The following is a 23,708-nucleotide window of genomic DNA, read 5'->3' on the forward strand; positions in this document are numbered from 1 at the left end:
TTTTGATAACGTATAGTGGAACCTCGGTTCTCAAACATAATCAGTTCCAGAAAATGGTTCGAAAACCGAGTTGTTCGAGATCCGAAACAATTTTTTCCATTAAAATAAAATTATGTAAATTTTAATCCGCTCCAAGGCAAGAAAACAACTTCAGTAAAGTATTTTTTCAACATTTTACACCATAAGCTGTACTTGATAAGCTTGTAGTTGTTATTTTACACCATAAGCTGTACTTGTACCTGGGCGTTGCCCGGGTAATAAAAAACTCTGCACAAAAAATTTATTTGTATTTAATATACAGTCAAACATGGATAACTCGAACTTCACGGGACCGAGCGAAAGTGTTCGAATTATCAGAGCGTTCAAGTTATCAGAGCACAAGTTCATGTATTTACTTATTTATTAGTAGATACATGTACATATACAAACTATAATATAAATCAAAAGCACAAATGGCTTGTTTCAAATTAAATGCTTCTAATGTAAAGTTTAAAACGTTTTCATCAAAAAGTATAGAGATTTTTCTATCACTTGAGATTGGTTTGTTGTTTAAGGTGATGTTATTGGCAGGACGTTTTTTAGATTGACATTGGCAAAACTTGATCGTTGTTGAAATGCTAAAAAAAGACATCTTTTTCTTTTGAGCGTTTTACCCACGATCAATTTTGCCGATTTTTCTTGAAGTTTATGCAAAGATTACCTTGCTTTACCTTGCTTCCGAAGGGCGATCACTAGGCGGATGTTTGGTATAAATCAAACTTCACCAAACCTTTAGAAAAGTCGTTGACCAAAATATTTTGCCGATGGTGGTAATAACGACGCTTATGAATTACGAAAAGTTGAGGTTTACCTCTATGGCTTGGAATAAAGTGATTTTCTAAAGCGATAACAACCATTTCGGTAGCCGTTGGGCAAAAAACAGTTCGAGTTAACAGTGTTAAGTTCGAGTTATCTATAGCAATTTATCATTACATGGGAACGGACCAAAGAAACTGTTCGATTTAACCATGTGTTTGAGCTATCCGTGGGCGAGTTATCCATGTTTGACTGTATATAACAACATTTGCCATTCTATATTTCAAACTACATATTATGAGAAAAGTGTTTTGTGTAGTTGAAATAATTTGAGAGAAAATAAAAACAACTGTAAAGTTTTTCAAACTTTGTCAAACAACTGTCCCTTTCAAACTTGATATCATGAGGAAAATGTTTTCTGCCGGTCTAATAAATTAAAAAAATAAAACAATTGTAAAAGGGATTAGATGTAAATGTAAAATAATTGGCAAGTAATAGCTAAATTAAGTCGGTTTTGCAACAATTACAACAAAACATGATACGGTAATGATACAATTAATACAAACTGAAAACAAAATAAAATTTGTGAATATGTTGAATTAATAATAGCAATTCTTGCATAAAAGTGTGTGGGTATTAAAAAGTTACTGTTCCACCAGAAGCTATCCATCAGTTCTTTGAATACGACGATACTAAAAAATATGACAGAATATGGCAGTATTTTGTAGTTGAAATTTTATTAGAACAATGTCTGCCGAAAATGGTTGAATAAAAAAATAATATTGAGAATAAAGATTGGAAACTAATCAAGTAATAATAACAGTGATAGGAAAATGAATAATGTTTAAACTTCAAACACGATCCTCAAATTATGTTTAAAAGAAGGCAAGTTTAAATAATAACGGCGATGAAACAAACTTTAAAAAACTTATTTTATAAACTTCAAAAGTTATAAAAAGTTTATAAATGTACATGTAATAAGAGAATGTAAATTTATATATCTATATATATATATGTTTCTCAAAGTGTGTAAATGTATGTGAATATAAGAGAGTGAGGAATAACTGATACTTGCAATCTTACACAATAAATCTTACAGTAATCTTACAAATATTTGTTGTAAAATGTGAAATTAATTACGAAAAACTAATTGGTTAGGTTTAAAAGGAAAGATGTGTAAGCTAATACATCTAGCTGTACAACCCAGCGTTGCCCGGGGAATAAAAAAATAAAAAAGTCTGTGAACAGAAAATTGATTTGTATTTAACATATAACAACATTTGCCATTCTACCTAAAAACAACTGTAAAGGTTTTCAAACTTTGTCAAACAATTTTTAAACTTCATAGCATGAGAAAAAGTTTTCGTGCAAGTCAAATAAATTAAAAAAATAAAACGACTATAAAAGGGTTTAGATGTAAAAGTGAAATAATTAGCCAGTAATAGCTGAATTGAGTCTGTTTTGCTATGATTACAGTATGATATGATTTGGTAATGATACAAATAATACGAACTGAAAAACAAAATAAAAATTCTGAATACAGTGAAACTCGGATAACTCAAACTTCAAGGGACTGAGCAAAAGTGTTCGAATTATCAGAGTGTTCAAGTTATCAGAGCACTGTCACAAGTCTATGTATTTACTTATTTATTAGTAGATACATGAACATATACAAACTATAATATAAATCAAAAGCACAAATAGCTTGTTTCAAATTAAATGCTTCTAATGTAAAGTTTAAAACGTTTTTTATCAAAAAGTATAGAGATTTTTCTATCACTTGAGATTGGTTTGTTGTTTGAGGTGATGTTATTGCCAGGACGTTTTTTAGATTGACATTGGCAAAACTTGATCGTTGCTGAAATGCTCAAAAGAAAAGACATCTTTTTCTTTTGAGCGTTTTACCCACGATCAATTTTGCCGATTTTTCTTGAAGTTTATCCAAAGATTACCTTACTTTACCTGGCATTCGTTAAGAGCAACACTCCGAGGCAGTTCAATTAAAAGTTTTACGAGGTTTAACGGTACATTGTATATCACTAACGTTTTTTGAATGGATACTTATTGAATGTACACACGTATTCTGTGTTTAGGTCAAACGATGAATAGTTTTTTTTAGCTAAGACAACGTATATGTTTAGTTACAATTTTTAAGACGTTTTAAACATTCAACATTCCGACGTTGATTCAACTCGGAATCCACGTCGGAAAACTATTCATCACGGGCTAGCCGGGTCACGCACTCAAGGATTTTCGCCACGCAAATACAAAACAAAAACAACATGCTGTTTTTGTTTTGTATGTGCGTGGCGAAAATCCTTGCGCTCGTGACCCGGCTAGCCCGTGCTATTCATCGTATAGTAGTACGTAAAAATCAAATTTCACCAAACCTTTAGAACAGTCGTTGACAAAAATATTTTGCCGATGGAGGTAGTAACGACGCTTATGAATTACGAAAAGTTGAAGTTTACCTCTATGGCTTGAAATAAAGTGATTTTCTAAAGCGATAGCAACCGTTTCGGTAGCCGTTGGGCAAAAAACAGTTCGAATTAACAGTGTTGAGTTCGAGTTATATAGATCCATTTATCATTGCGTGGGAACGGACCAAGCAAATCCAGTCGAGTTAACCATGTGTTCGCTATATCCGAGGGCGAGTTATCCATGTTTCACTGTATGTTGAACTAGTAATAACAATTCTTGCATAGAAGTGTGTGTATAAAAAAGTTACTGTTCCATCAACAGCTATCCATCAAAACTCTGAATACGACGATACTGGTACGATGATATGTAGTGAAAAAATAAAATATAGTAGTGTCTTTGTCTGATCAAAGGTGAGAGAATCTAGATTTTAGAGTCTATTACTACTTGAGTTAATACAATTGTCTCCGCGAAAAGTATTAACCTGTACGGCAATTTAGCAATTGAACCTTAAGAAAAGCCGGAAATAGAGGTTCACAAAACGCAAAAAAGGCATAGTGTTTTATAGAGTTAATAGAATTTAATCGCCAAATTCTAATATCAACGGAGTCCATTGTCGACATCGTTTTGCCGAAAACAAATTAGCCCTAACATGTCGAGGACAAAAAAGCACCGCTTGTCGTGAAGCTAAAAGATATTCATAGAGTTATAATTATTACGTCAGTTTTGTGTGAAAATGGAAAACGATGAATAGGTTATGTATTATAGAGGCGCACTGGAGATTCCTGTTAATGCGCCCTAGCGGTGAAAAAAAACCACAGAATAGCCGCACCCTTATATAACCGCATGGCTCAAACCATCAGAAAAAAGTAGCGGCTAATAGTCCGAAAAGTATGGTACTCTATAAGGTGGACACACACACACAACAATTGCCATTTCTGTAGTAGATTAATTAATGTATGCCCTGCTTTAAGAAATAAGAGATTTGAATAGAAAATGTTTTTTAATAGAATAATCTAGTTCAAAAAACGAGCGATTTTAATCTAACTATATAGTGCCGAAGCAGTTTCCAGTTGACATATTATAAAGATCGCAACTCTTTCTGTCTATTTTCATGACTTGAAAATATTGATAAATCTGGTATTTGGTCAGAATTACAATAAAAAAATTATTCAGACCATAACGTGGAATGTTATATGCTGCTGTTAATGCAATAATATTTTGTGTCGTCAGTTAACCCTTAATGTGTACTATTTCATGTCTTTTTGCTGTATTAGTAAAAAAATTACTGCTAGAGCTGATATTGCTATATATAATGTTGATGCCCTGATTGATGTTGACTGATGGCAATATAGGGGATTACTGACAATAATCTAAGCAGTTTGTTTAACTTGCTCTTTTTGTCTTTAGTTTCATTACTATTCTGATTTAGAGTTGCCCCGTATTTGGTATCGGAATCGGTATCGGGGCTGATATTGGTGTTAAATATCTGAATCGGTATCGGCCGATCTTTTCTTAAAAAGTTTGAAACTTCAGATACTTTTTACATATCAACTATTTAGCAGAAAACCGTATTTTAACCTGCTACACTGATAAGAATCATCAGTTGCAAGCTCCTTACTTTTACCTAATGAATTCTGGGCCTACCGCACAATTTATTTCATGTCTATAGACATGAAATAAATGTCTGTTTCAACATCAACACTGCTGAGGAACCATTTTGCTTTAGTTAGGACGTAATCACAAAGTGTAGCATTTCCCAATTACAAGGATAGGATTTATTGCAGCCGATTACAAACAAGATAAAAAAGATGAGAAACAAAAATGCAGTGTAATATTTCTATTTACTAGCATTACGAAAGTAATTTAAGCGGTCGATGCATAAAGTTATCTATCGCTCTCTTGATCCTGACGATACAACGTCTCATTTGTATCGTACAGAATATGGTAACCACAGTGACTTATCTGTATTTAGCCTGTCCTCCATCATCTGTGGCAAGTGAGTCCCTCTTCAGTACGACTGGCTATATTGATAGTGATAGAAGAAATAGATTTCTTACTAAGAGAATTGAATCACTAATAATAATTAAAAGAAACATTGATTTGCTGTAAACCTGAACAGGTGCAGCAGTTCATACAGGTCGTAAAGAAACATGAACTGTTTTGTTACTACATGTGTGAAGAAACGTTTTCTAAATCTTCCTCATGAAAGCTCGTTAAAGGAGCATAACATCTTCTATCAAGCACAGATTTATCACTCTAGAAAGGATCCTAGATGCAGATTTAACGGCTGCATCAGAGACCATTCAACACATCTTAAGTGGATGCGAGCAGCCAGCAGGCAATGCAAACGAGCAGCATTGCGTTGCAGGTGTAGTGAATATGTCAGTATGTGAATATGTGTATATATTTTTTTCCATAAATACAAACAAATAACTACATTAATATTTATATTTTTTGTGCATTGTATTTACATTTGCGTAATAAAATGAACAATTATCTATGCAACACAAAAGATCTGAATCAGAATATTTTTCAATAGGGATCGGTACCTATATCAGATCGGTATCTGAATCGGCTGGTGAGTTTAGAATCGGGGCATCTGTACTCTGAATACACTGTTCACTACTTGGCTTGAAGCAATAATTTTTGTTCAGCTACAAATAATGCATAATAAAGGTTGGTCAAACTTGATTGAACTTCGAGCTCAGACAGTGCTTTGGTAAACTTTTGTAAACAGATTTTTTAGTTTTGAATATAGGACTTCACACATTTTAGGTTACAGCTATGCGGGACTTCAGTATGGTCGCCAGTGTTTCTGCAGTGATAGTTATGGCAGCTTAGGAAAGGCTGATGAAGGAGATTGTGATAAAGTATGTCCTGGAGAATCTACTGAGAAATGTGGTGGCTCTTGGAGGAATAGTATTTACTTTACAGGGAAAGGTAATGTTCTCATGCACCTGTTGTATTAAATTATTAAAAACACTTATGCAACAGAATTTTTGCTGTGCAAAAATGATGTCATGTTAATATGAAAATTTTTTTGAATTTATCATATTAGCTGTTACATTTTATGACGAAATCTAAAGCATTATTGTTACTAGATTGGCCAATGTTGAAATTCATGGCGTCGCAAACAAAGTCAAAATAGTTTACATTATTTCCCATGTGCACCATACAACCTTTTGTGGTTTTAGTTGTCCTGTATCTTCTGTATTACATATGCATGATTTGCCCACATGCCTTGCAACATACATGGCTCATTGGTAAAGATGTTTTATGGTATTCGTTTCTACTAATATTCCCCATCATACTCAAATATTGCTACTCCTTCATTGTGGCACATAATATGCCAATGTTGCTGTTCATACATTGTAGTCCAATCTGGTGAAGTTAAGTATTTGGGATGTTACATCGACAGTCAAACACGAGACCTCCCAGATTCATTTACTAGACTTGATGACAATTCAGTCGATACTTGTGTTGGAAACTGCAAGGAAAAAGGTAAATCAGTTTTCATTTCCTCTCTGTGAAATATAGCCCTCAAGCATTACAACCGAAATTCATAACATTTACTTTCGTCAAACTTGTTCACAAATATTAGAACACTCAATTACATATAAACAAGTTTCTTGCTGGCTATTTCATTAACTACTACTAACTATACTTATACTATCTGAATTTTCGGGGTTGTTTTGCACAAACATTCAATACATATTTACCATGTAACATTTAAATGAAGATGTTTGTTTATTTCTGAGAGCTTTATCAATGCAATTAAGTTTATTCTATATATAAACATATAGCATTTTGGGGAAGTCTGGGCGTGTATTTTTCAGTACACTTTTTCTTCTAGTAAGCTAGGTCAAGCATAAAGCGTAGGTATTTGTATATATAAATTAGTTTCATGACATTATACACTTTAGGGTACAGCTATGCAGGACTTCAGTATGGTCGCCAGTGTTTCTGCAGTGACAGTTATGGCAGCTTAGGAAAGGCTGATGAAGGAGATTGTGATAAAGTATGTCCTGGAGAAGCTGCTGAGAAATGTGGTGGTTCTTGGAGGAATAGTATTTACTACACCGGGAAAGGTACTGTTCCCATGCAGCTATTGTATTTCTAGCAAAAGGTAAGGGTCAGATTGTTTGGCTCTTCCTACGCTATTTTAAATAGAACTATATGAGATTCGGTCGCATATACAAGTATCTGTGACAGACCTTAGCCAGCATTGACAATACACATTACGCAATACATTTATTTTACAATACTTAAATATTAGCTGCTATTCATAGAATCAAAATTTGTCACACTACAAAGTTGCCATGCATGAACTTTTAGTTGAAGTACAACCTGGTGAAGTTAAGTATTTGGGATGCTACATCGATAGTCAAACACGAGATCTCCCAGATTCATTTACTACACTTGATGACAATTCGGTTGATACTTGTGTTGGAAACTGCAAGGAAAAAGGTAACTTAGTTTTTACAGCCTACAAACATTATTACTGAAATCCATAACAAATACTATTGTCAAATTTGTTTAAAAATATTAGATTCTTCGATTACAGATGAACATATACTTTAGCTGACCATTTCATTAACTATTGTTAAATGTACTGATATTAACTTCCTGACATTATACACTTTAGGGTATAGCTATGCAGGACTTCAGTATGGTCGCCAGTGTTTCTGCAGTGATAGTTATGGCAGCTTAGGAAAGGCCGATGAAGGAGATTGTGATAAAGTATGCCCTGGAGAATCTACTGAGAAATGCGGTGGTTCTTGGAGGAATAGTATTTACTACACTGGGAAAGGTACTGTTCTCATGCAGCTATTGTCTCACGAACAAACGAGCGAAAGCGAAGTATGAGAGTTTTTATGATAAATGCATGAGCACACAACTTACGAAAATTATTCATCAACAATGAGACGAACCCTTGTCTCGAAATTTCATCAACAAATTTAACCATCGTTTTGTAGATTAGTTAAAGTATAATAACAATACAAAACACATATAAGCCTATTTAAATATGTTACCAAGTCTTTATAAATTATTGAAATTTTCTTAAAACTTACCCATCTGATCGGATTATACACAAAAAGACAGATTTATTAGGACGAAAATCGTCACAAAACGCTTGAAAAGTTTGGTTTAATAAAAGTTAAGACCGGAAATTGAAACGCTGGGCGACAGAGAATGGAATGATTAAGTCATGCGCATTTCGCGAAAAAATAACGTGCACATTTCACCAGTCTATGGCACTGTCAACGGTTTCTGTAATTAACGTAAGAGTACTGAAATCGTTTCATTTTTGCCGGTTTCAAAGTATCTGACTTTTTAGAAACATTCGAGTACCTTGGTATTCTAACTGATGTCCAACGCAGTGTAAGTAAAGGAAATGATGATATTTTTTCTAACGATTCTTATGAGATTATTACGATATTTAGTTATAAGTTTGGATGACTACAGAACAATGACTATGTAGTACAGATTTTCTAAACATCTATATAAATATCACAACTTCTTGATATTGCTAACTATGACATTTTTAATTGTAAACAAAATTGTGCATTGGTTTTATGTTATTACTATATTAATAATATTGATTATTCTAATAATATCAATGCATTTTACTTCTAATATTGGCCAATATTGCATTTCTCCTATTGCAGGGGGAGAGATATAAACATATAATCTTTTCCTTTCATTATTGCTGTTTGTTGTATATAATGACACCCACACTCAGTACATTACAGCTACCATTGCAGTTATCCGATTGCACTGCAGTGCCATTTGACTGCTAATATGGCATTTCTCAACCATCAGTACCCTTTCTTTTTTTCCAATATCACTTTGGTCGTGGGCTGTATGACAGCGGAATTTCTAGTATTATAATGTTAAACACATTTATGCAACGATAGAGCAGTATTTAAGCCATGAATAGCAGTATGAAGCCATGTTCATATAACTTTAATATGCAAGTTTTTTTGAATAGATTATTTTACCTGTTACGTTTTATGGTTTAAATCGAAAGCATTGTTGTTGTGAGTTGGTTGATCGGTGTTAAAATTCATTGTGTGACAAACAAAGTCATAATAGTTAACATTATATCCCATGCACCATGCGACCCTTTTGTGGTTTTAGCTCCCCTGTATCTTCTGAACTACATATACATGATTTGCACACATGCGTTGCGATATATATTGGCTCATTGGTAAAGATGTTTTATGTTATTCGTTCCTACTAATATGCCTCCAACATACTCAAATATTACTACTCATTCATTGTAGTACAAAATGTGCCAATGTTGCTTTTCATACATTGTAGTACAAGTACAACCTGGTGAAGTTAAGTATTTAGGATGTTACATCGACAGTCAAACACGAGACCTCCCAGATTCGTTTACCAGACTTGATGACAATTCAGTTGATACTTGTGTTGGAAACTGCAAGGAAAAAGGTAACTTCGTTTTTATTTTTTCTTTGTGAAATACAGCCCACAAGCCTTATTACCGAAACTCATAACAATTATTATAGTCAAAATTTAAAACAAATATTAGAATCGTCGATGACAGATGAACATATACTTTAGCTGACTATTTCATTAACTATTGTTAAATGTACTGATATTAATTTCATCACACTATATACTTTAGGGTACAGCTATGCGGGACTTCAGTATGGTCGCCAGTGTTTCTGCAGTGATAGTTATGGCAGCTTAGGAAGGGCTGATGAAGGAGATTGTGATAAAGTATGTCCTGGAGAATCTACTGAGAAATGTGGTGGTTCTTGGAGGAATAGTATTTACTACACAGGGAAAGGTACTGTTCCCATGCAGCTATTGTATTATAATGTTAAACACATTTATACAATGATAAATGATTTACTGTGAACGCTGAATTTAACTTAAATGAATTTAGCTTACTAAACACATACTTTAAGCAAGTTTTAGTAGGCCTATGTATTTTAGTAAACTTCAAACTTGTTATAAAAATAGTATCGTTTATCCGTTTGCTGGTCAGTTTTCAACATAGCGGATAATGCTGAACTTGCAATGGTGACCAAAGTATATCTCTTAATAACTTATATAATCAGTACACGAATCGCCAAATTTTAGTTTCGAGAGAGGTTGTTGTTGATATCGTGTGGCAGAAAAATTTTGCCCTTACAAAAAAATAATGAAGCAGCATCGTGTTTCATAAAGTTGGGCAAAAAATATTTTATAACAGGGGCATCGTAATGCGTGGGGGCAATGCTCAAATCATGCGTCACTTAGCATGTGCATGCGTTGTATGGTATACAGTAATACTTCAACTTACGAGTGCTCTAACGTACAAGAAACTTGAGATACGAGCCAGCTTTTAAGCAAGTTTTAGCACTAACATACAAGCCATGTTTGAGATACGAGCACGTGAGTCAGTTGTCAAGTATGCCGGAGGTGTTCTATGACAACAGCATCAATCTGTATTTTTCAACTGCTCAGGTTATACTTTTGTACTGTGTTTTTTGTGCGCAATTTTCAGTGCAGAATTATGCGAATTAAAAGTACTGTGCGTAGACCAAAAGTCTGCCAGTAAAATGAAAGGTAATGCAAAGAAAAAGCAAATGATAAAAATTGATATTAAATGGAAATCATTGGAAAATATGCAAAATGTGTATGCGTGATTGAGCTAGCTCAGCAATATGACAGAAATACATCCACAATTATCAAACAGAAGGATTATATTCAGGGTATTTAGTTTGCAAAAGGACTAACCATTGTTTTTAAACGGCGCAGCTATCTCCATGACTGCTGATGAGAGACTGCTCAGGCATTGGATAAAAGATAAACAATTGGCTGATGACAGCGCAACTGAAACAATGCTATGTGAAAAGGCCGATGCTATTTATCAAAACTATAAAAATAGACATTCGGACAAGTTGGCGCGTGGTCGTGCATTAACCCTTTGTGACGACACCTGTGTCCGTCCTAATCGCAACATGTTGAAAGAACGACAAAGGCCAACGTTCTTAGATAGGTTTATCTTAAAACGGCCGGCTGGTCGTGAAAGCGAAACACAGGAAAAATTAGCTAACCAGCAAGAAACTTCAAACAATGAACGGCGAAGAAATTTTAATTACATTAAGTTAAAAATGAAAGTTTGCTTTTAGGTTTGTTTCTAAGTTTGTCTTTTAAGACTTTGATAAAATCCAAATTTATCAAAGTCAACTGTTGTAATGAAGAATAACTTATATCTTCCTCCCTGGCAAATGCTAGCGTTAGCTGCTATTGAATGTATTTAATTTTACATTTTAATTAATCACATTTCCTTGCATTATATTTTATTTGTTGCTTTTTGAAAGCATGTAGTAAGTTTGGACAATAACCAACATGTTCTTTTTGTTACAATATCTTGTTTTGAGTGTTTTATTTACATTTTTTTGAGTATGGAAACCAATCAATATTTATTTAATTGTTCTATATATAAATAAATTGCACCAACATGCGAGTAAATTGACATACGAGCTCAGTCCCGGAACCCATTAAGCTCGTAAATCGAAGTATGACTATGATAATATCGTTTTTGCGTATGTTTTGTATGGCTCAGTAGTAGAGCATATGGATATAAAGTATAACTTGCAGTGAAATCTTTGCGAGTGCAAATCCATTGGACCGCAGAATTTTAATTCCAAGATTTTAATAACTATATAGCTTGACAAAAACAAACACATACCAACTTTGAGAAATATATATATAGATTAAACACACTTATGCATCAGTAGGGCAGTACGTACTGTGCAGAAACGATGCCATGTTAATATGCAAACTTTCTTTAATAGATTATTTAACTGTTAGGTTTTATGGTGAAATCTAAAGCATTGTTATTGTTAGTTGGTTGACCAATGTTAAAATTCATTGCTTGATAAACTAAGTCAAAACTGTTGACATCATTTTCCATGCAATTTTGTGGTTTTACCTGCCTGTATCTTCCCTATTACATATACATACCTTCTGTATTACATATACATATCTTCTCTATTACATATACACATCTTCTCTATTACATATACATGTCTTCTCTATTACATATACATATCTTCTCTATTACATATACATATCTTCTCTATTACATATACATATTTTCTGTATTACATATACATACCTTCTGTATTACATATACATATCTTCTCTATTACATATACACATCTTCTCTATTACATATACATGTCTTCTCTATTACATATACATATCTTCTTTATTACATATACATATCTTCTCTATTACATATACATATCTTCTCTATTACATATACACATCTTCTCTATTACATATACATGTCTTCTCTATTACATATACATATCTTCTCTATTACATATACATATCTTCTCTATTACATATACATATTTTCTGTATTACATATACATACCTTCTGTATTACATATACATATCTTCTCTATTACATATACACATCTTCTCTATTACATATACATGTCTTCTCTATTACATATACATATCTTCTTTATTACATATACATATCTTCTCTATTACATATACATGTCTTTCCTATTACACATACATATCTTCTTTATTACATGTACATATCTTCTCTATTACATATACATATCTTCTCTATTACATATACATATCTTCTCTATTACATATACATATCTTCTCTATTACATATACATATCTTCTCTATTACATATACATATCTTCTCTATTACATATACATATTTTCTCTATTACATCTACATATCTTCTCTATTACATATACATATCTTCCCTATTACATATACATTTCTTTTCTATTACATATACATATCTTTCTTCTTACATATACATATCTTCTCTATTATATATACATATCTTCTGTATTACATATACATATCTTTCTCTATTACATATACATATCTTTCCTATTACATATACATATCTTCTCTATTACATATACATATTTTCTGTATTACATATACATACCTTCTGTATTACATATACATATCTTCTCTATTACATATACACATCTTCTCTATTACATATACATGTCTTCTTTATTACATATACATATATTCTGTATTACATATACATATCTTCTCTATTACATATACATATCTTCTCTATTACATATACATATATTCTGTATTACATATCTTCTGTATTACATATACATATCTTCTGTATTACATATACATATCTTCTCTATTACATATACATATTTTCTCTATTACATATACATATTTTCTCTATTACATATACATATCTTCTCTATTACATACACATATCTTCTCTATTACATATACATATCTTTCTCTATTACATATACATATCTTTCCTATTACATATACATATCTTCTTTATTACATGTACATATCTTCTCTATTACATATACATATCTTCTCTATTACATATACATATATTCTGTATTACATATACATATCTTCTCTATTACATATACATATATTCTGTATTACATATACATATCTTCTCTATTACATATACATATCTTCTCTATTACATATACATATCTTCTCTATTACATATACATATATTCTGTATTACATATACATATCTTCTCTATTACATATACATATCTTCTCTATTACATATACATTTCTTTTCTATTACATATACATATCTTTCTTCTTACATATACATATCTTCTCTATTATATATACATATCTTCTGTATTACATATATATCTTCTCTATTACATATACATATCTTTCTCTATTACATATACATATCTTTCCTATTACATATACATATCTTCTCTATTATATACGTACGATTTGCCCAAATGCGTTGCAATATGCATTTTCTCATTTGGGAAAATGTTTTATTTTATTCGTTCCTACTAATATGCCTCCAACATACTCAAATATTACTACTCATTCATTGTAGTACAAAATGTGCCAATGTTGCTGTTCATACATTGTAGTACAAGTACAACCTGGTGAAGTTAAGTATTTAGGATGTTACATCGACAGTCAAACACGAGACCTCCCAGATTCGTTTACTACACTTGATGACAATTCAGTTGATGCCTGTGTTGGGAACTGCAAGGACAAAGGTATTTGGTTTTCATTTCCTTTTTCCTATTTATGGAATACAGCCCGTAAGCATTATTACTGAAATCCATAACAATTACATATTATAGCCAACTACGTTGACAAATATTGGAATCCTTCAATACAGACAAACAAATCTTTTTGCTGACTGTTTCAGTAACTACTACTAACTGTACTTATATTAGCTTCATGGGTGTACACATTGTAGGGTACAGCTATGCAGGTCTTCAGTATGGTCGCCAGTGTTTCTGCAGTGATAGTTATGGCAGCTTAGGAAAGGCTGATGAAGGAGATTGTGATAAAGTATGTCCTGGAGAAGCTGCTGAGAAATGTGGTGGTTCTTGGAGGAATAGCGTTTACTACACAGGGAAAGGTACTGTTCCCATGCACTTATTGTATTTCTAGCGAAAGGCAAGGGTCAGATTGTTTGGCTCTTCCCACGCTATTTTACATAGAACTATATGAGATTTGCTTGCATATACAAGTATCTGTGACAGACTTTAGCCAGCATTGACGATACACTTTACGCAATACTTTTATTTTACAATACTTAAATATTAGCTGCTATTCATAGAATCAAATTTATCACACTCCAAAGTTGAAATGCATAAACTTTCAGTTGAAGTTCAACCTGGTGAAGTTAAGTATTTGGGATGTTACATCGATAGTCAAACACGAGATCTCCCAGATTCATTTACTACACTTGATGACAATTCGGTTGATACTTGTGTTGGGAACTGCAAGGAAAAAGGTAACTTAGTTTTTTATTTCTTCTCTGTGAAATACAGCCTACAAACATTACTACTGAAATCCATAACAAATTCAAAAAATATTAGATTCTTAGATTACGGACAAACATATACTTATGCTGACTATTTTATTAACTACCACTAACTGAATTGATATTAACTTCCTGACATTATACACTTTAGGGTACAGCTATGCGGGACTTCAGTATGGTCGCCAGTGTTTCTGCAGTGATAGTTATGGCAGCTTGGGAAAGGCTGATGAAGGAGATTGTGATAAAGTATGTCCTGGAGAAGCTGCTGAGAAATGCGGTGGTTCTTGGAGGAATAGTATTTACTACACAGGGAAAGGTATTGTTCTCATGCACTTATTGTATTATAATGTTAAACCCATTTATACAACGATAGAGCAGTATTTACTGTGCAAAAAATGATGCCATGTTCATAAAATTTTATTATGCAAGTTTTTTTGAATGCATTATTTTAACTGTTACGTTTTATGGTTTAAATGGAAAGCATTGTTGTTGTGAGTTGGTTGATTATGTTAAAATTCATTGTGTGGCAAACAAAGTCATAATAGTTGACATTATATACCATGCCACCCTTTTGTGGTTTTAGCTTTCTTGTATCTTCTGAATCACATATACATGATTTGCACACATGCGTTGCGATATGTACTGGCTCTTTGGTAAAGATGTTTTATGTTATTCGTTCCTACTAATATGCCTCCAACATACTCAAATATTACTATTCATTCATTGTAGTACATAATGTGCCAATGTTGCTGTTCATACATTGTAGTACAAGTGCAACCTGGTGAAGTTAAGTATTTAGGATGTTACATCGACAGTCAAACACGAGACCTCCCAGATTCATTTACTAGACTTGATGACAATTCAGTTGATACTTGCGTTGGGAACTGCAAAGAAAAAGGTAATAATTTCAACTGTGGCATTGTTATCTGTGAAGGTCTTATAAGTAGATGTTTTGGAATTTAAGAAAAGCATTTGGGTTTTGATTGTGCATGTTTATCAAAATCATTTTATAAGAAAATCTCTCTCGATAGTCTGACGGTTAGACCTCTAGCATCGAACCCATTATGAAATCATTACCTTGTATCGTAAAATGATTTTCCATCAATTTGAGGAGTTTTCTGCTGTATTTATAATACGAGGTAAATAAATTCACAACCTGTACGCTGAGGCATGGCTGATTGAAACAATTCTTCAACAGTTAAAAGATAGCAAATCGGTGCAAACAATCATTAATTTTAAACACAGGCAAATTTACAAGTATTGATTACCTTGATCAAAGATTACTCCATCACCAATACATATAAAGTAGACTCTCCTCTTCCAAGTCCGTTTTGGAACCGTTTATGTTATCTGAGCAGTAAGATACATGTAAATTGCGTAATTCGTTGTAAGATCTTCTTCCCAAACTCACATCTTTGGCCCTTCAAAAAGGAAAAGCTAGATTTTACTTTTTAATCAAATGTCTGTACAGTAGGCCTACCTGTAGTATTAGTGGCTTGTTTCGACAACATTTCTCCTTTTCTTTTCACTTTCGCTCGGTTTATGGTCCATGACTACGGCAAATTTACTATAAGTTAAGGGGAGCGAACACTTTCAATGTCAATAAACGTTGATCTTTTAATTTTTAAAGAAAGCAAGGTCTATTCTGCAAAAAAAATAAATTTTTTGTATCCTTAAAATATAAAACAAATCAAAAATATATCTTTACTATACTTTAAAGAGCGATGTTCGTCTGACCATGCGTCTATCATTTGCCAGGGTTTGGCGTTAGCATAACATTTAGCTTTCGAAAACTGCAACTCTTAACTTTCAACTTGGTACACTGACCTAACGTCTGCACCAATCTTTCACCAATATTTCTGAATAATCGCATGGCTACTTATTCTCTGCATTTTATCGATACACCTGATGATCTCACATGGCGAACTAACTTGCTAGGGTACTCGTATACATAAATAGAGATGAATGTATGTGTCATTTCTCTCCCAAGTGTGGCACGAGAGAAAGCAATATTTTTAAGGCTAACCACGAGATTATCATTATTCAAATCGAATTTGAGAATTCGCACCGACGTGACACTTTACTTTATGTGGAATTTTATTACGTATTACTTAGCAAACACTTTAGATAAGTTCTTTGCATGATTTGGATTTTACGTTTTAGGAGGTTTACGCTATAGGAGCGTTTACTGTAAATGGTGAATATTGCAGCTAAGTTTATAGGTCTGGCTACACAAGGCTACAAAATAGGTATTTTGAATAGCTAAGGCTGTGGCAACACGTCAGCAATGCGTTTGCAATGTGTTGTTTCAAAACGAACACTTTTGTCGCTGTTGAAGGATAGAAGCTATGTGTCTGTGATTGGCTGCAATACGTAGGTGATTATTTAAATTTTGTTTCAATTTCTTTCGTTTTCAACGCAAGCTCGTTGCTACCAAGATTGGATTTCCAATGATACTAATAACAACAGGGTTTACACGAACAGCTATTAATATATGGGCAAAGATATTTTCATTAGAAGCATATATGCAGCAGTTATTAGTACGAATTGGAGTTGTTTAAAAAGCATTCAAAATATTTTCTTAACAAGCAAAAATGTTTAAACCCTTTGTATGTTTGTTCAGCCTACACCATAAACCTAAAATGTTTTTGTACTTGGTTGATTCATTGTTGATGTTTAAAAGTTTTTGCCGTGAACAAAATATAGCAATTCAGATACCTGCACAAACGCTGTTGTTATCACAAGTTGTTGATGATCTATGCTGCAAATACCAATGTATTTCAACAATGATACTGGGGTGTTCAGCGAGCATGTCATGACCTTCAGACTTATGAAACTATTTCTTATCGGTCAATTTTTTCAACGAAGCAGGTTACCATAGCTTGTGTAGTACCGTCCAGGCCAGGGATGGGTTGGGTTGTTACATCGACAGTCAAACACGAGACCTCCCAGATTCATTCCCCATTCAGATATGTTCTACATATTTGAATATAAATACAGACGAACATATACTTTTGTTGACTATTTCATTAACTACTATACTAATTGTACTGATATTAACTTCATGATTTTATACACTTTAGGGTATAGCTATGCGGGACTTCAGTATGGTCGCCAGTGTTTCTGTGGTGATAGCTATGGCAGCTTAGGAAAGGCTGATGAAGGAGATTGTAATAAAGTATGTCCTGGAGAATCTACTGAGAATTGTGGTGGTACTTGGAGGAATAGTATTTACTACACAGGGAAAGGTACTATTCTCATGCACCTGTTGTATTTCTAGGGAAAGGTAATGATCAGATTGTTTGGCTCTTCCTACGCTATATCCCATGGGCCTATGTAAGATTTTCTCGCATCTACAAGTATCTGTGACAGACTTTAGCCAGCATTGACGATACACATTACGCAATACTTTTATTTTACAATACTTAACTATTAGCTGTTATACATAGAATCAAAATTTATTACACTCCAATGTTGTCATGCATAATTTTTTAGTTGAGGTTCAACCTGGTGAAGTTAAGTATTTGGGATGTTACATCGACAGTCAAACACGAGACCTCCCAGATTCATTTACTAGACTTGATGATAATTCAGTTGATACTTGTGTTGGAAACTGCAAGGAAAAAGGTAAACCAGTTTTTATTTCCTCTATGTGAAAAACAACCCCCAAGTCTTATTACCGAAATTCATAACAATTATTATAGTCAAGTTTTATAACAAATATTAGAATCTTCGATTACAAACGAACATATACTTTTGCTGACTATTTCATTAACTACTACTAATTGTACTGATATTAACTTCATGATTTTATACACTTTAGAGTATAGCTATGCGGGACTTCAGTATGGTCGCCAGTGTTTCTGTAGTGATAGCTATGGCAGCTTAGGAAAGGCTGATGAAGGAGATTGTGATAAAGTATGTCCTGGAGAATCTACTGAGAATTGTGGTGGTACTTGGAGGAATAGTATTTACTACACAGGGAAAGGTATTGTTCTCATGCACCTGTTGTATTTCTAGGGAAAGGTAATGGTCAGATTGTTTGGCTCTTCCTACGCTATATTCCATGGGCCTATATAAGATTTTCTCGCATCTACAAGTACATGTATCTGTGACAGACTTTAGCCAGCATTGACGATACACATTATGCAATACTTTTATTTTACAATACTTAACTGTTAGCTGTTATACATAGAATCAAAATTTATTACACTCCAATGTTGTCATGCATAATTTTTAGTTGAGGTTCAACCTGGTGAAGTTAAGTATTTGGGATGTTACATCGACAGTCAAACACGAGACCTCTCAGATTCATTTACTACACTTGATGACAATTCAGTTGATACTTGTGTTGGGAACTGCAAGGAAAAAGGTAAACCATTTTTCATTTCCTATTTGTGGAATACAACTCACAGAAATATTAACGACATTCATAACAATTCTAAGGGCCGGTCAACAAGTAGTGGGAATTTGTCATAACTTTCGTTCTTTTTCGTGTAGCAATTTAATATTTTCTAGACTTTTCTCAATGGGAGTGGTTATCACACACCCAAACATTCAACAGTTTAGCAATCCAATCTTTTTATATTATTTATATTTAAAACCCCTGCCAAGCTAAAACATGCTTACTTATAAAGTCAAGAGCTATCATAAGGTTTTTTGTAGCTCAAGGTGTAAAACCAAGTGTCATGCACAATAAAATGAAAGAACAGTATGGGAAAAGCTGTATGTTCCAAACGAACTGCTATAGGTGAATTGATTAATTCAATAATAGGCGAGAAGACGTTACTGATGAGCCAAGAAGTGGTACACCAGTGGATGTGTCAATTCTACACACAGTAGCTGCAGTGTAAAATCTGATTAAATCTAATATAAGTATCACTATAGATTGATGTTGCTAGGACCATGGTCATTTCACATGCAACAACACACAATCTTGTCCATGAGAAGCTAGCCTTCAACAAGGTCAGTGCATGCTGGGTACTTAAGATGCTGATTAATAATCACGAAGCTCAGCGTGTTATGGCTGCCCGAGAGTGCATGAGAAGACTCAGACTTGAAGGGATGCTTTCGTATCTAAGATTGTAACTACAGATGAAACCTGGGTGTATCACTACGAACCGAAATTTAAAAAAAAATCGATTGTGTGGAAGCATGCAGACTCTCCTGTATAGAAGAAGTTCAAGTTCTAGATAGCGACTTAAAAAGTAAGGCTCATGATATTCTGGGAAGGAACGGGTCCTGTAACTTTGGATTTTAAAAGCCAATGTAAAGCTGGTAACTCTCAGAATTACTGTGAGCTCCTGGTCAAGGAGAAGCATGATATAGGGAATAAGAGAAGAGGCCTCTAGGCAAGAGGTGTCAGGTTCTACCAGGACAAGGCTAAGTCACATATTGCTGCCTGTACAATGGCCGAAATTGAGGAACTTGGCTAAGAGTGTTAGTACGCCCTGCTTATAGTCCAGATCTGGGACCAAGCAGTTTTCATCATTTCGAACCATCGAAGAACCATATGAGAAGCGAGCGCTTCACTACTTGTTTCAGAACCCAGCCACCAGAATTTTATTCTGCAGAAATTGGAAATTTTGTAGGAAAGTGGAACAGAACAGAAAAAGGAGACTGTTGAAAAGGTGAAAAACGACTGTAAAGCACTATCTTATTGTAGTAAAATATTATGACGAAATTCCCACTACCTATTGGTTGACCCTCATATTATAGCCAAATATGTTCAAAAATAATAGAATCCTCGAATACAGACAAGCAAATCTTTTTCCTGACTATTTTATTAATTACTGCTAACTATATACTGATATTGGCTTCATGTCTTTATACACTTTAGAGTACAGCTATGCAGGACTTCAGTATGGTCGCCAGTGTTTCTGTAGTGATAGTTATGGCAGCTTAGGAAAGGCTGATGAAGGAGATTGTAATAAAGTATGTCCTGGAGAATCTACTGAGAAATGTGGTGGTACTTGGAGGAATAGCATTTACTACACAGGAAAAGGTACTGTTCTTGAGCAGCTATTATATTAAAATACTAGCTGTACTAGTAATAAAAAAGTCTGAGTAGAACATTTATTTGTATTTAATATATAACAACATTTGCCATTCCAACTTTCAGACTACATATCATGAGAAAAGTGGTTTGTGTAGTTGAAATGAATTAAGAGAGAAAATAAAAACAACTGTAAAGGTTTTCATACTTTGTCAAACAACCGTAACTTTCAAACTGCATAACTTGAAAGAAGTGTTTTGTTGAAATAAATTAGGAGGAAAAATAAAAATGTAAAGGTGTTTAAATGTAAATGTGAAATCATTAGCAAGTAATGGCTAAATATAGTCTGTTTTGCTACGATTACAATGAATAATTATTTGGTATAGAATTATATGATTTTAGTTCACTTCAGTGTTGCAATTTTTGCATGCCAGTGTTGGCATGTGAAAATATCGTAGGCTTCAGACGTACATGGACTGGTATAGAATCCCATAACAATTATCTAATGCAATCACCTCCTGGTAAAAATCATCAAATCACCATCATTGAAAAATAGTAACAAAACAGTATGTTAACCTTAGTAACCATAGGTACCTACAATGACTTTAGTACATTTTGTGGTTATGATCAGCAAAATAATATAACATTACGATGTACTCTGTAGAGAGTTATTACCTTCGAGGCGGACGTGTAACATAAACACTGAATCTAACTTAAATGAATTTAGCTTACTAAACACATACTTTAAGGAAGTTTTAGTATGTATTTTAGTAAACTTCTAACTTGTAACTAAAATAGTATCATTTATCTGTTTGCGAGTTGGTTTTTACCATAACGAATAATGCTGAACTCGCAATGGCAAGCAATGTATATCTTTTAATAACTTGTCTAATCAGTACACAAATTGCCAAACTTTAATTTTGAGAGAAATTGTTGTTGATATCGTGTGGCAGAAAAATTTCGCCCTAGCAAAAAATAATGAAAACGCATCGCGTTTCCTAAAGTTAAGCGAAAAATATTTTATAACAGGGGCATCGAAATGTGTGAGAGCAATGCTCAAATAATACGTCATTTAGCTTGTGCATACGTTATACAATATGTGATAATGTCATTTATGAATACGCCTTGTATGGCTCAGTGGTAGAGCGCATGGTTATAAAACTAGTGGTGAAATATTCGTGAGTTCAAATCCATCGGACTGCAGAATTTTAATTCCAAGATTTTAATACCTATAGCTGGACAAACACAGACACATACCAACTTTGAGAAATATATATATAAATTAAACACACTTATGCAACAGTAGGGCAGTACATACTGTACAGAAATGATGCCATGTTAATATGCAAATTTTCTTAGATGGGTTATTTTAACTGTTACGTTTTATGGTGAAATCTAAAGCACTGTTGTTGTTAGTTGGTTTACCAATGTTAAAATTCATTGCGTGGCAAACGAAGTCAAAACAGTTTACATGATTTCCTGCGCACCGTACAACCTTTTTGTGGTTTTAGCTGCTATGTATCTTCTGTATTACATATACATATCTTCTGTATTACATATACATATCTTTCTTATTACGTACGATTTACCCAAATGCGTTGCAATATGCATTTGCTCATTGGTGAAGATGTTTTATGTTATTCGTTCCTACTAATATGCCTCCAACATACTCAAATATTGCTACTCATTCATTGTAGTACATAATGTGCCAATGTTTCTGTTCATACATTGTAGTACAAGTCCAACCTGGTGAAGTTAAGTATTTGGGATGTTACATCGACAGTCAAACACGAGACCTCCCGGATTCATTTACTAGACTTGATGACAATTCAGTTGATGCCTGTGTTGGGAACTGCAAAGACAAAGGTATTTAGTTTTCATTTCCTCTTTGTGAAATACTGTAAAGGTTTTGTGCCACCCTTACTTACTCCACCAGTATAAGACTCGATGCATAAGTTTATACATGTATTTCTGCTGTGTTCATAAGAGTACAAGAATAGTCAAGCACATGAAATGAACAGGCCCAGAACAGCTTTGCTCTCTAGCACAAATGTTCAGGCTTATATAGCGAGTAGGCCCTGCCTCTCGTTCTACTTGGCTGGGTTTGACTCGGCTCGTTTTTGGCTTGGCTCTACTCAGCTCAGCTTGGCTTGGCTCTACTCAGCTCGGCTTGGCTCTGACTGGCTTAACTCTCACCTCGTTATTCTGCCTGACTGAGCGCAGCCCGGCTCGGCTTAGCTCAGCCCTAGACTCAGCTCTCAGTGGATAACATTCCACAACACTCTCCCCTCCATTGGTGACCATGGTCTCCAATCTAGACCATGGGAGAAAGCTTATGGTAGCCACCTGGCAGACCTCCTCCTTTCCTGTCAGGGTTCTTTCCAGGTCCTCTGCATCCATGTCTGAGGCAGCTGCTTCTGGGCAGCTCGTGCTGGCCTCAGTCATCGCGTTCTCCCATTCCTGATCTCCCTTAGGTGCTACCACACCTACTGGCTTCAGTGCACCCAGGGCTTCCTCAGCTTCTTTTAAGCTCCTGGTGACCGAAGCCAAAAGTTTCTGGTAAAGACGCATCACACGCGTTAACCAGGTTCTCCAGCAAACTGAGGGCATCCAGAGTGAGCGAGTGCTCCAACAGGAAAGCCCTGGTAGTGGCCGGGAGGGTCGTTTGGCTGTC

The 23,708-nt window shown here is 34.1% G+C and overlaps 1 protein-coding gene across 1 annotated transcript in view; it reads left to right on the forward strand.

Moving 5' to 3' along the window:
• Positions 1–23,508, forward strand: part of LOC137390373 (uncharacterized) — a 28,107-nt gene extending 4,599 nt beyond the window's left edge. Inside the window, exons 3-19 of the mRNA XM_068076706.1 lie at positions 5,992–6,156; positions 6,592–6,717; positions 7,140–7,304; positions 7,552–7,683; positions 7,862–8,026; positions 9,541–9,672; positions 9,869–10,033; positions 14,129–14,260; positions 14,467–14,631; positions 15,191–15,355; positions 15,806–15,937; positions 17,940–18,287; positions 18,535–18,666; positions 18,863–19,027; positions 20,879–21,043; positions 22,769–22,900; positions 23,408–23,508. Coding sequence (XP_067932807.1) covers positions 5,992–6,156; positions 6,592–6,717; positions 7,140–7,304; positions 7,552–7,683; positions 7,862–8,026; positions 9,541–9,672; positions 9,869–10,033; positions 14,129–14,260; positions 14,467–14,631; positions 15,191–15,355; positions 15,806–15,937; positions 17,940–18,287; positions 18,535–18,666; positions 18,863–19,027; positions 20,879–21,043; positions 22,769–22,900; positions 23,408–23,508 — 2,687 coding nt within the window. The remainder of the gene's footprint in view (positions 1–5,991; positions 6,157–6,591; positions 6,718–7,139; positions 7,305–7,551; positions 7,684–7,861; positions 8,027–9,540; positions 9,673–9,868; positions 10,034–14,128; positions 14,261–14,466; positions 14,632–15,190; positions 15,356–15,805; positions 15,938–17,939; positions 18,288–18,534; positions 18,667–18,862; positions 19,028–20,878; positions 21,044–22,768; positions 22,901–23,407) is intronic.
• The last annotated feature ends 200 nt before the right edge of the window (positions 23,509–23,708 follow it).

This window comes from Watersipora subatra, chromosome 3, assembly GCF_963576615.1.
Source record: "Watersipora subatra chromosome 3, tzWatSuba1.1, whole genome shotgun sequence".
NCBI lineage: Eukaryota > Metazoa > Bryozoa > Gymnolaemata > Cheilostomatida > Watersiporidae > Watersipora > Watersipora subatra.